Here is a 14,381-nt window from a genome sequence, read left to right on the forward strand (position 1 = left end):
ATGTTTCCTATGGTGGGGGAGTCCAGGACCAGAGGGTACAGATAGAGTGGATGTGAAGAGGATGTTTCCTATGGTGGGAGAGTCTAGGACCAGAGGACACAGATAGAGTGGATGGGGAGAGGATGTTTCCTGTGGTGGGGGAGTCTAGGACCAGAGGACACAGATAGAGTGGATGGGGAGAGGATGTTTCCCATGGTGGGAGAGTCTAGGACCAGAGGACACAGATAGAGTGGATGGGGAGAGGATGTTTCCTGTGGTGGGGGAGTCTAGGACCAGAGGACACAGATAGAGTGGATGGGGAGAGGATGTTTCCTGTGGTGGGGGAGTCCAGGACCAGAGGGCACAGATAGAGTGGATGTGGAGAGGATGTTTCCTATAGTGGGGGAGTCTAGGACCAGAGGGCACAGATAGAGTGGACCTGGAGAGGATGTTTCCCATGGTGGGGGAGTCCAGGACCAGAGGACACAGATAGAGTGGATGTGGAGAGGATGTTTCCTATGGTGGGGGAGTCTAGGACCAGAGGACACAGATAGAGTGGATGTGGAGAGGATGTTTCCTATGGTGAGGGAGTCTAGGACCAGAGGGCACAGATAGAGTGGATGTGGAGAGGATGTTTCCTATGGTGGGGGAGTCTAGGACCAGAGGACACAGATAGAGTGGATGTGGAGAGGATGTTTCCTATGGTGGGGGAGTCTAGGACCAGAGGACACAGGCTTAGAATAGAATGACATCACTTTAGGACAGGGATGAGGAGGAATTTACTTAGCCAAAGAGTCATTGCCACAGAGGACTGTGAAGGCCAGGTCACTTAAAGCGGAGGAACTCAGCAAGCCAGGGAGATTTGCCTCAGGACCCTCCTCCGTCTCCAGAGACAACAGCCCGACTTCTCTCCCCATAGCTCACACCCTCTGATCCGGGCAGCAGCCTGGTGAAGCTCCTCTGTGCCCTCTCCAAAGCCCCCTGTAACTGGGTGGCCAAAAACTCCACACAAGTCCCAAGTGGGGCCTAGCTGAAGATTTTATTGTACAGCTGCAATGCACGGACGTGGGGCTGCAAGAAAGTGGCTTAAAAGGGTTTTGATGTTTTTGTGTATGTCAGCAAGTGGTTGGGGTTGTTAGAGTTTAAACTAACTTGGCAAGGGGTTGGGAAGTGGGGTGATAGGGCTGAGGGTGGGGGAGTTGGTGTACAACTAGATGCAGTGTGTAGTGAAACTGTGAGGAAGGACAGGCAGGCGACAGGGCAAAATTCCAGTCAGAGGAACGAACTAAAGTGCAATGGGGACAAAATCAAGAAGGGTGAACGCAGGACTGAAGGCGTAACCTTTGAATGTACACAGTAAACGGAATAAGGTAGATGGTCTTGTATTAAACCTTGATTTTAACTGAGTCAAGTTCTATCATAACCCCACTAAGGAGCACCAGGCCACTGTCTCCCACACCATCACCAACCTTATCAGCTCTGGGGATCTCCCATCTACTGCCACCAATCTCATAGTACCCACGCCTCGCACCTCCTGTTTCTGCCTCCTACCCGGGATCCACAAACCTGCCTGTCCAGGTAGTCCCATTGTCTCAGCTTGCTCCTGCCCCACCGAACTCATTTCTGCATACCCCGGCACTGTTTTATCCCCCCTTGTTCAACCCCCTCCCACTTATGTTTGTGACATTTCTCACGCTTTGAATTTTTTCAATAATTTTAAGTTCCCTGGCCCCCACCGCCTTATTTTCACCATGGACGTCCAGTCCCTATATATCTCCATCCCCCACCAGGACGGTCTCAAAGCTCTCCGCTTCTTTTTGGATTCCAGACCTAACCAGTTCCCCTCGACCACCACTCTCCTCCGTCTAGCAGAATTAGACCTTACTCTCAATAATTTCTCCTTTGGCTCCTCCCACTTCCTCCAAACCAAAGATGTAGCCAGGGGCACTCGTATGGGTCCCAGTTATGCCTGCCTGTTTGTTGGCTTTGTTCCAAGTCTATATGGGTATCCATCCCCCTCTTTTCCTTCGCTACATCGACGACTGCATTGGCGCTGCCTCCTGCACACATGCTGAGCTCGTCGACTTCATTAACTTTGCCTCCAACTTTCACCCTGCCCTCAAATTTACCTGGTCCATTTCTGACACCTCCCTCCCCTTTCTTGATCTTTCTGTCTCCATCTCCGGAGACGGCTTATCTACTGATTTCTACTATAAGCCTACAGACACTCACAGCTACCTGGACTATTCCTCTCCCCACCCTGTCTCTTGCAAAAATGCTACCCCCTTCTCACAATTCCTCCGTCTCCACCACATCTGCTCTCAGGATGAGGCTTTTCATTCCAGGACGAAGGAGATGTCTTCCTTTTTTAAACAAAGGGGCTTCCCTTCTTCCACCATCAACTCTGCTCTCAAACGCATCTCTCCCATTTCCCGCACATCTACCCTCACCCCATCCACCCGCCACTCCACTCGGGATAGGGTTCCCCTTGTCCTTACCTACTACCCCACCAGCCTCTGGGTCCAATGTATAATTCTCCATTACTTCCGCCACCTCCAATGAGATCCCACTACCAAGCACAGCTTTCCCTCCACCCCCCTTTCTGCTTTCCGCAGGGATCGCTCCCTACACGACTCCCTTGTCCACTCGCCCCCCCCCCCCCCATTCCTTCCCACCAATCTCCCTCCTGGCGCTTATCCGTGTAAGCAGAACAAGTGCTACACCTGCCCTTACACTTCCTCCCTCACCACCATTCAGGGCCCCAGACAGTCCTTCCAGGTGAGGCGACACTTCACCTGTGAGTCGGCTGGTGTGGTATACTGCGTCCGGTGCTCCCGGTGTGGCCTTTTATATATTGGTGAGACCCGACGCAGACTGGGAGACCGTTTCGCGGAACACCTACGCTCGGTCCGCCAGAAAAAGCAGGATCTCCCAGTGGCCACACGTTTTAATTCCACATCCCATTCCCATTCTGATATGTCTATCCATGGCCTCCTCTACTGTCAAAATTAATCCAAACTCAGGTTGGAGGAACAACACCTTATATACCGGCTGGGTAGCCTCCAACCTGATGGCATGAACATTGACTTCTCAAACTTCCATTAATGCCCCTCCTCCCCTTCTTACCCCACATCTTATTTGTTTATTTGTTTATTTATTTTCCCCCTTATTTTCTTCTTTTCTCTCTCTGCCCCTCTCACAGTCACTCCTTGCCTGTTCTCCATCTCCCTCTGGTGCTCCCCTCCCCGTTTCTTTCTCCTGAGGCCTCCCGTCCCATGATCCTTTCCCTTCTCCAGCTCTGTATCACTTTCGCCAATCACCTTTCCAGCTCTTAGCTTCATCCAACCCCCTCCTGTCTTCTCCTATCATTTCAGATCTCCCCCTCACACTTTCAAATCTCTTACTATCTCTTCTTTCTGTTAGTCCTGACGAATGGTCTCAGCCCGAAGTATCGACTGAACTGCTCCCTATAGATGCTGCCTGGCCTGCTGCGTTCCACCAGTATTTTGTGTGGGTTACTAGAATTCCCAGCATCTGCAGATTTCCTCGTGTGTTTAAGTTCAATTTATTGTTTTTTCAATGGTACACACACGGCCAAACGAAGCAACGTTCCTCTGCTGCACACGTAACACACGCATACAACGCAGTACACGTTCATCCACAGCACAACGCAGCACACGTTCCTTCACAGCACACGTAACTCACGCACACAACGCAGCACACGTAACTCACGCACACAACGCAGTACACGTTCATCCACAGCACAACGCAGCACGCGTTCCTCCGCAGCACACGTAACTCACTCACACAACGCAGCACATGTTCCTCCGCAGCACACGTAACTCACGCACATAACGCAGCACGCGTAACTCACGCACACAACACAGCACACGTTCCTCCACAGCACAACGCAGCACGTGTTCCTCCGCAGCACACGTAACTCACTCACACAACGCAGCACATGTTCCTCCGCAGCACACGTAACTCATGCACACAACGCAGCACGCGTAACTCACGCACACAATGCAGCACACGTTCCTCCACAGCACAACGCAGCACACGTTCCTCCACAGCACACGTAACTCACTCACACAACGCAGCACATGTTCCTCCGCAGCACACGTAACTCACGCACACAGCGCAGCACGCGTAACTCATGCACACAACGCAGCACACGTTACTCCGCAGCACAACGCAGCACACGTAACTCACGCACACAACGCATTACACGTAACTCACATACACAACGCAGCACACATTCCTCCGCAGCACAGGTAACTCACGCGCACAACGCAGCACACGTTCCTCCGCAGCACAACGCAGCACACGTTCCTCCGCAGCACAACGCAGCACACGTAACTCACGCACACAACACAGCACACGTTCCTCCGCAGCACAACGCGGCACACGTAACTCACGCACACAACGCAGCACACGTAACTCACGCACACAATGCAGCACACGTTCCTCCGCAGCACAACGCAGCACACGTTCCTCCGCAGCACAACGCAGCACACGTAACTCACTCACGCACACAACGCAGCACACATAACTCATGCGCACAACGTAGCACAACGTTCCTCCGCAGCACAACGCAGCACACGTTCCTCCGCAGCACAATGCAGCACACGTAACTCACTCACGCACACAACGCAGCACACGTAACTCACGCACACAACGCAGCACGCGTAACTCACGCACACAACGCAGCACACGTTCCTCCACAGCACAACGCAGCACACGTAACTCACGCACACAACGCAGCACACGTTCCTCCGCAGCACAACGCAGCACACGTAACTCACACACACAACGCAGCACACGTAACTCACATACACAACGCAGCACACGTTCCTCCGCAGCACAACGCAGCACACGTAACTCACTCACGCACACAACGCAGCACACGTAACTCATGCGCACAACGTAGCACAATGTTCCTCCGCAGCACAATGCAGCACACATAACTCACGCACACAATGCAGCACACGTAACTCATGCACACAACACAGCACACATTCCTCCGCAGCACATGTTCCTCCACAGCACAACGCAGCACACGTTCCTCCGCAGCACAACGCAGCACAACACAGCACACGTAACTCACGCACACAACGCAGCACACGTAACTCACGCGCACAACACAGCACACGTAACTCACGCACACAACGCAGCACACGTAACTCACGCGCACAACACAGCACACGTTCCTCCGCAGCACAACGCAGCACACGTAGCGCAACACATGTAACTCACACGCACAACGCAGCGCACGTAACTGACGCACACAACACAAAAAGTAATATTAACACAAATAAATGAATAATTTGGTGCATTTACAATACAATTGAGATAAGTGCAATGCAACGTTACTGGGGCGTCAGAGGTGATGAGACCGGGATGGTGTTAGGGAGTTCCGGCCTCTTACAGCCTGGGGAAGAAGCCGAATGGGTCCTGTCCTCACTTTATCCCATTGCAGAGCACTATGAACTGCAGTACATCATTTGTATAAAATCTGCTCTCTGAATAAGTTATTAGATTATCACCAGGACCCCTGCGGGTGGTGGGGGGGACCTTACCTCCGACGAGCAGCCGCACGCTCTTCACCCTGGTACCATTCCTGAAACAAGTGTAGGGCCCTGCGTTCTTCGCCTGGACGGACTCCAGGATCAGTCGGCTGCCGTTGAGCCCGCAGTGATGGCCGAGCCTCAGGACCTTGCTCCTGAATCTCCACTCCGTCTCCACCTGGGCATCGGGGCCGCAGGACAAGTCGACACGGCCTCCGACCTGGGAGGTGACCGTGTTGGGGTCAGACACTGCGGGGAGAATGGGAGAGGGTGGTGGGGTCAGGGTCCGATGGGGCCATTTGACAACAACAACGTGGAAGGCAGTAGTATCGGTCCCAGGTTGGGGCACCCCCAACCCACAGCAAAGACCTCGAGGCTCAGGCAGAGGGGAGGAGGGTGGTCACAGAGAGGTGTGAAGGGAAAGGGGAGGGCAAGTGTCCCGGGAATTAGAAAGTTATCTAATCTCATTCGAGCTGGGTGGCGGTACACACGCTTGTGTCTACGTCACGATACTGCGTCGAGAGGGTTGGCAGCAGACATCACCAGTACCCTGTCCTCCAGGCACATAGACGTCACGGCCAAAGAAAACTCACCAAGGCTTCTACTTCCTCGGGAGGCCAAAGGAATTCAGCAAGTACCCACGGACCGTCACCACTATAGAACGCACTCCAGGAAGTATTCTGTCTAGGTGCACCAATGCTCGGTATGGCAAATGAGCTCAAGAAATGGCAGAGTTATGAAGAAACCAGCCTCCCTTCCACACTCCCCGCTGCCTCAGTAACGTAGCCAGCAGAATCAAAGATGAAAGGGACACTGTCTCTTCTCCCCCCTCCCATCGGGCAGAAGATACAACAGCCTGGTACCGCCAGGCCTGAGGTCTATCTTCCTGCTGTCATCAGAGTCTCGCCCGACCTCGCAATCCTGCATTTGATCATTTCTCTGTTCCATTTCAGGTTTTCTTTACACTTTATTCTGCATTGTTACTGTTTTAGCTTGCCCTACCTCAACGTGTCAGAACAATGAACTAATAAACAAGACCATACTAGACAATAACACTGGGATCAACCACTTGATGTGACCACTACAAACTTTAAGTGAGAAGGGGAAATCCTCTCCCAATGTTCTCTGGTGCTATCTGGGAAAGATCGCTGCTGCTTGACCTTTGACCTTGTTTCAGGAAGTGGGAATGAGTCAAGTGACTGGATTTGCTGAGTTCCTCTTTGTGCGGTGGTTGATGAGGGGTTGGGGGGGCAGAGGGAGAGAGGTGCACTGAGACAGAAAGACGTAATGAGAGAGAGAAGAGACTGTGTGTGTGTGAGAGAGAGAGAGATACAGAGTCAGAGAGATGTAGAGAGACACCCACACACACACACACAACTGCATTCTCATCTTCAGAAATGTCCTGGCGTCTCCTTCCTCTTTTTCACCAGAAGCTGTCACGGAGGTTAGCTCACATCCGGATTTTGAATCACCGACTTTCAGTGCAAAGGGTGGCAGTACCCTTTTCTCCCACTTCCTGAGCAGCGGCCCTTCGGAAGTTTGCAGCTGTGAATCGGGCAGCGTCAATGGAGGCAGAGGGGTGGTTGAACAACACACACGAAATGCTGGTGGAACGCAGCAGGCCAGGCAGCATCTACAGGGAGAAGCGCTGTCAACGTTTCGGGCCGAGACCCTTCGTCAGAGGGGTGGTCGACGATATGGGTCAAGGCTTGACATCATGACCGGGAGTGCAGAGGGGCATTAAGACCACAATACAAGATTCGGCCATTCGGCCCATTGTTGCTCTGCCATTCAATCATGTCTGATGTTTTTATTCTGAACCCCATCCTCCTGCCTTCTTCCTGAAACCCTTGAACCCCTCACCAATCTCTGTCTTAAATACACTCTGTGACTTGGCAACAAATTCCACAGATTCACCACCTGTGAAATTCCTCCTCATCTCAGTTCTTTGTGCTCCCAGGGTGAGTGTGGGAGGAGCTGGCTGGATGAGAAGGAGAGAGGAAAGGGGACGGAGGGGAGAGGGTGTCCCGAAGTTGGAGAATTCAGTGCTCATACTGTCGGACGTGAGGTGATGCTCCTCTGTGAGGTGTCTATTAGCTTGCCCCTCATTCTCCTACTCTGTAAGGAAGACCAGCAAGCCTCTCACCATGACTCAGACTCCCCATTCCTGGCAGCATCCTGGTAAATCTGCCTGGAATGGTCCTGCTGATGTCTAATACCACTGCAGCGTAGCGTCCATACAGGTGCCCTGACTGATGAAGTTCAGACCACTAAACACCCCGACTATTACCCTGTATGGACACTGTAACACAGCCAGCATCATCACAGACGCCAGACATCCTCTCTTCTCCAGAGGGCACAGTTTAGGATGAGAGGGGAGAGATTGAGTAGGGACCTGAGGGACAGCTTCTTCGCTCAGAAGGTGGTCAGGAACTGCCAGGGGAAGCGTTTGAAGCCGGTGCATTAACAACATTTAAAACTCACTTGGACAAGGACAGAAGTGAGTGGGAAGTTGTCTGATTGGGAAGCTTTTAAAATCTAATAAAGGTAACCAAAAAAAAAGAATAAAAAGGGTAAAGATGAAATATGAGGGCAAACGAGCCTATAATATAAATCAGGATACTAGAAGTTTTTCAGTTATATAAAGAGTAAAGGGGAGAGTTGATATTGGGCCACTAGAAAATGGTGCTGGTGAGGCAGTAATGGGGACAAAGAAATGGCAGATGAGCTTAATGAGTACTTTGAATCTGTCTTCACTGTGGGAGACACTAGCAGTGCGCCAGAGGTTCGTGAGTGTCAGGGAGCAGGAGTGAGCGCCATTGCTGCTACAAAGGAAAAAGTGCTAGGCAGACTCAAAGGACTTAAGGTGGATAAGTCACCTGAACCAGATGGACTACATCCCAGAGCCTTAGAGAGAGGTTGCTGAAGAGATAACTGACACATTGGTCATGATCTTTAAAGCATCGTTTGATTCTGACATGGTCCTGGAGGACTGGAAGATTATAAATGTCACTCCACTCTTTAAGAAGGGAGGTAGGCAAAAGAAAGGAAATCATAGACCAGTCAGCCTAACTCAGTGGTTGGGAAAGTGAGGTTTCGGGTACTTGGAGACTAATGATAAAGTAAGTCAAAGTCAACATGGTTTCTGTAAAGGGAACTCTTGCCTGACAAATCTGTTAGAGTTCTTCGAGTAAGTAGCAAGCAGGGTGGACAAAGGAGATGGAGTGGATGTCATTTACTTGGATTTTCAGAAGGCATTTGATAAGGTGCCACACTTGAGGCTGCTTTACAAGATAAAATCCTATGGTGTTACAGGAAAGATACTGGCGTGCATAGCGGAATGGCTGACAGGCCGGAGGCAGTGAGTGGGAATGAAACGGGCCTTTTCTGGTTGGCTGCCAGTGACTACTGGATTTCCGCAGGGGTCAGTATTGGGACCGCTGCTTTTCACATTGTTTGTCAGTGATTTGGATAATGGAATTGAATGCTTTGTGGCAAAGTTTGTTGATGATATGAAGATAGGAGGAGGGGTAGGTAGTACTGAGGAAGCAATGCGATTGCAACAGGGCTCAGACAAAAAAAGTGGCAGATGGAGTACAGTGTTGGGAAATGTATGATGATGTATTTTGGTAAAAGGAACAATAGTGCAGACTATTATCCAAGTGGGGAGAAAATTTAAACATCAGAGGTGCAGAGGGACTTGGGAGTCCTTGTGCAAGACTCCCAGAAGGTTAATTTACAGGTTGAGTCTCTGGTCAAGAAGGCAAATATAATTTTGGCTTTTATTTCAAGGGGAATAGAACATAAAAACAAAGATAATGCTGAGGTTTATAAGACACTAGTTAGGCCGCACGTGGAGTATTGTCAAACGTTTCGGACCCCATATCTGAGAAAGGATGTGTTGTCGTTGGAGAGGGTCCAGAGGAGGTTCACAAGGATGATTCCAGGAATGAAGGGGTTAACATATGAGGAGCGTTTGGCAGCTTTGGGCCTTGGGCCTGTTCTCACTAGAATTTAGAAGAATGTGGGGGGGGGGGGGGGAATCTCATTAAAACCTATCAAATGTTGAAAGGACTAGACAGGGTGGATGTGGAGAGGATGTTTTCTATGGTGGGGCTATCCAAATCTAGAGGGCACAGCCTCAAAACTTTGGGGTGACCTTTTAGAACAGAAGTAAGGAGGAATTGTTTTAGCCAGAGAGTAGTGAATCTGTGGAACTTTCTGCCATAGGCTGCAGTGGAGGCCAAAGTCTGTGGGAATATTTAAGGCAGGAGTTGATTGTTTCCTGATCAGTCAGGGCATCAAAGGATATGGCAGGTGTATGGGGTTGAGTGGGATCTGGGATCAGCCAAGATGGGATGGCAGAGCAGACTCGATGGGCTGAAAGGCCTAATCGTGCTCCTCTGTCCTATGGATAGGAAAGGTTTGGAGGGATGTTGGACTAGCTTAGATGTAATCTTGGTCAGCATGGACCGGTTAGGCCGGAGGGATGGTTTACGGGCTCTACGACATTACGAGTAGACCACTTGGCCCCTCTAGGCTGTTCCGCCACTCAATACGATCACCTCTGATCTTCCCTTGGTCTCAGTTCCTCTTCTATGCAAGTTCTGAACACAAGAAATAAAAAACAGGAGCAGGAGTCGGCCATCTGGCCCGTTGAGCCTGCTTCACCGTTCAATAAGATCATGGCTGGTTCGCTGTGGACTCCATGAGACATAGGAACAGAATTGGGCCATTCGTCCCATCGAGTCTGCTCCGCCATTTCACCATGGCTGGTTGATCACCCCTCTCAACCCATTTTCCCTGTGATGCCCTGACTAATCAAGAACATTTCAGTAATACTGGAGTAATATTGGAAATATATTGTATGACTAAGCATTGATTGTTTGTATAATTCATTCTGGTTATATGTAAAAGTACGTGAATTGCATACGTCAAGGATAGTACCACATGATACAAGTGTGCTTCCCTTAAAGACTCACATCTCTTGGCTCTCTTGTTTTCCTTTGAATTAGTTTAACATTTTGAAGTTACAAAACATAATAAAGGGCCTTTAAGCCTCCAATTTAAATGTACCCAATGACCTGGCCTCCACGGCTACCTGTGGCAATGAACTACATAGATTCACTGTCCCCTGGCTAAAGAAATCCCTCCTCATTTCTCTTGTCAAGGGCCATCCTTGTATTCTGAGCTCGTGTCCTCTGGTCCTAGACTCCCCGACAAAAGGAAACACCCTCTCCACATTCACCCTATCTATGCCTTTCAATATTCAAAAGGTTTCAGTGAGCACCCCCCCCCCCCCCGCCGCATTCTTCTAAATTCCAGCGGGTACAAGCCCAGAACCATCAAACACTCCTCAAGAATTAACCCTTTCAATCCCTTCATCCTTTCCGTATCCAGCTCCACCTTTCCCCCATAATTCCCTGACTATGTAAAAATCCACTTAACCGTGTCCTAAATCTACTTAGTGAGGTGGACTCTACTGCTTCCCTGGGTAGGGAATTCCACAGATTCACGACTCTCTGGGAAAAGCAGTTCCTCATCTCCACCCCTGAACCTTCTGAGCTCCCTCCTCACTGACCCAAGTGACCCAGCCTTCACAACTCTCCAGAGATCCCTCCCCCCCCAGTGTGAAATGACCATCCCCAAATCCCTTCATCCAAAGCCTCTCCCACGACAGGAAACACCTCCATACCCATCAGGATCAGAGATAGAGATTGCCCACCTCCTTCTAAATCGCAAAGAATTTAGCTCTATTTTCTTCAGCTGCTAGTGAAGTTCACGTCACCAGGGCAGTTTGGTAGAGTAGGGATTAGTGTGATGTTATTACAGCTTGGAGCATTGAATTCCAACGTTGTCTGTAAGGAGTTTGTGCATTCTCCGTGTGAGCTGTGTGGGTTTCCTCGCAAAGACAGACGGGTTAGTAGGCTATTAGATTCTGGCGAACTGTCCCGCGATTAGTTCGGGGTCAGTAAGGTGTGTCGGGGGGAGGGGGGGCTGGATGGTGGGCCAGAAGGGCCCGTGCTAAACAAGACGAAAATAAACTGCAACTGGTTTGTCTACCGAGATACAGTGAGAAGCATCTCCTGCACACAGTGCACACCGATCAGACCATCACACAGTGCACACAGATCAGACCATCACACCGATCAGACCATCACACTGTGCACACAGATCAGACCATCACACCGATCAGACCATCACACCGATCAGACCATCACACAGTGCACACAGATCAGACCATCACACCGATCAGACCATCACACAGATCAGACCATCACACTGTGCACACCGATCAGACCATCACACCGATCAGACCATCACACTGTGCGCACAGATCAGACCATCACACAGTGCACACAGATCAGACCATCACACTGTGCACACCGATCAGACCATCATACTGTGCACACAGATCAGACCATCACACTGTGCACACAGATCAGACCATCACACTGTGCACACCGATCAGACCATCACACTGTGCACACAGATCAGACCATCACACTGTGCACACAGATCAGACCATCACACTGTGCACACCGATCAGACCATCACACAGTGCACACAGATCAGACCATCACACTGTGCACACAGATCAGACCATCACACAGTGCACACCGATCAGACCATCACACAGTGCACACAGATCAGACCATCACACTGTGCGCACCGATCAGACCATCACACAGTGCACACAGATCAGACCATCACACTGTGCACACCGATCAGACCATCACACAGTGCACACAGATCAGACCATCACACAGTGCACACAGATCAGACCATCACACTGTGCACACAGATCAGACCATCACACTGTGCACACAGATCAGACCATCACACAGTGCACACCGATCAGACCATCACACTGTGCACACAGATCAGACCATCACACAGATCAGACCATCACACTGTGCACACAGATCAGACCATCACACAGTGCACACAGATCAGACCATCACACTGTGCACACAGATCAGACCATCACACTGTGCACACAGATCAGACCATCACACTGTGCACACAGATCAGACCATCACACTGTGCACACAGATCAGACCATCACACAGTGCACACAGATCAGACCATCACACTGTGCACACAGATCAGACCATCATACTGTGCACACAGATCAGACCATCACACAATGCACACAGATCAGACCATCACACAGTGCACACAGATCAGACCATCACACTGTGCACACAGATCAGACCATCACACAGTGCACACCGATCAGACCATCACACTGTGCACACAGATCAGACCATCACACTGTGCACACAGATCAGACCATCACACTGTGCACACAGATCAGACCATCACACAGTGCACACCGATCAGACCATCACACAGTGCACACAGATCAGACCATCACACTGTGCACACAGATCAGACCATCACACAGTGCACACAGATCAGACCATCACACTGTGCACACAGATCAGACCATCACACAGTGCACACCGATCAGACCATCACACAGTGCACACAGATCAGACCATCACACAGTGCACACAGATCAGACCATCACACAGTGCACACAGATCAGACCATCACACTGTGCACACCGATCAGACCATCACACTGTGCAGACAGATCAGACCATCACACTGTGCACACAGATCAGACCATCACACTGTGCACACCGATCAGACCATCACACCGATCAGACCATCACACAGTGCACACAGATCAGACCATCACACTGTGCACACAGATCAGACCATCACACTGTGCACACCGATCAGACCATCACACAGTGCACACAGATCAGACCATCACACTGTGCACACCGATCAGACCATCACACAGTGCACACAGATCAGACCATCACACTGTGCTCACAGATCAGCCCATCACACAGTGCACACAGATCAGACCATCACACTGTGCTCACAGATCAGACCATCACACTGTGCACACAGATCAGACCATCACACTGTGCACACAGATCAGACCATCACACAGTGCACACAGATCAGACCATCATACTGTGCACACAGATCAGACCATCATACTGTGCACACCGATCAGACCATCACACTGTGCACACCGATCAGACCATCACACAGTGCACACAGATCAGACCATCACACTGTGCACACAGATCAGACCATCACACAGTGCACACCGATCAGACCATCACACAGTGCACACCGATCAGACCATCACACTGTGCACACCGATCAGACCATCACACAGTGCACACAGATCAGACCATCACACTGTGCACACAGATCAGACCATCACACTGTGCACACAGATCAGACCATCACACTGTGCACACAGATTAGACCATCACACAGTGCACTGAGGTAGAACAAGGTAAAGCAATAACAGATTGCAGAATAAAGTGTAACAGCTCCAGAGAAAGCACAGTGCAGGCTGACAGTAAGATGCAAGATGATGACAAGGTAGATTGTGAGGTCAATCGTACTGGGACACCACTCAATAGTCTGCTAACAGCGGGGTAGAAGCATCCTTGAGCCTGGGGGTACATGTCTTCAGGCTTTTGTATCGCTTTCACCGTGGGAGAGGGGAGAAGAGGGATTGACCGGGGCAGGTAAGATCCTTGATCACACTGGCTGCTGTTCCGATGCAGTGAGGAGTGTAGGCAGAGTCCGTGGCGGGGAGGCTGGTTCCTGTGATGTGTCCACAACTCTCTGCGGTTTGTCGTAGCCATGGGCGGAGCAGTTTCCGTACCGAGCCATCAAGCATCCAGATAAGATGATTTCTGTGGTGCGTCTGTGAACATTGGTGAGGGGCAATCAAATTTCTTGAGCTTCCTGAGGGAGTGAGATCTCTGGGCCATGGTGTCAATGTGGTTGG

The 14,381-nt window shown here is 50.6% G+C and overlaps 1 protein-coding gene across 1 annotated transcript in view; it reads right to left on the reverse strand.

Moving 5' to 3' along the window:
• The window catches only part of LOC132398853 (interleukin-6 receptor subunit alpha-like), a 48,671-nt gene that overhangs the window by 20,347 nt on the left and 13,943 nt on the right, over positions 1-14,381 (reverse strand). Inside the window, exon 2 of the mRNA XM_059978688.1 lies at positions 5,559-5,795. Within this exon, the coding sequence (XP_059834671.1) occupies positions 5,559-5,795 (237 nt within the window). The remainder of the gene's footprint in view (positions 1-5,558; positions 5,796-14,381) is intronic.

This window comes from Hypanus sabinus, chromosome 9, assembly GCF_030144855.1.
Source record: "Hypanus sabinus isolate sHypSab1 chromosome 9, sHypSab1.hap1, whole genome shotgun sequence".
Taxonomy (NCBI): domain Eukaryota; kingdom Metazoa; phylum Chordata; class Chondrichthyes; order Myliobatiformes; family Dasyatidae; genus Hypanus; species Hypanus sabinus.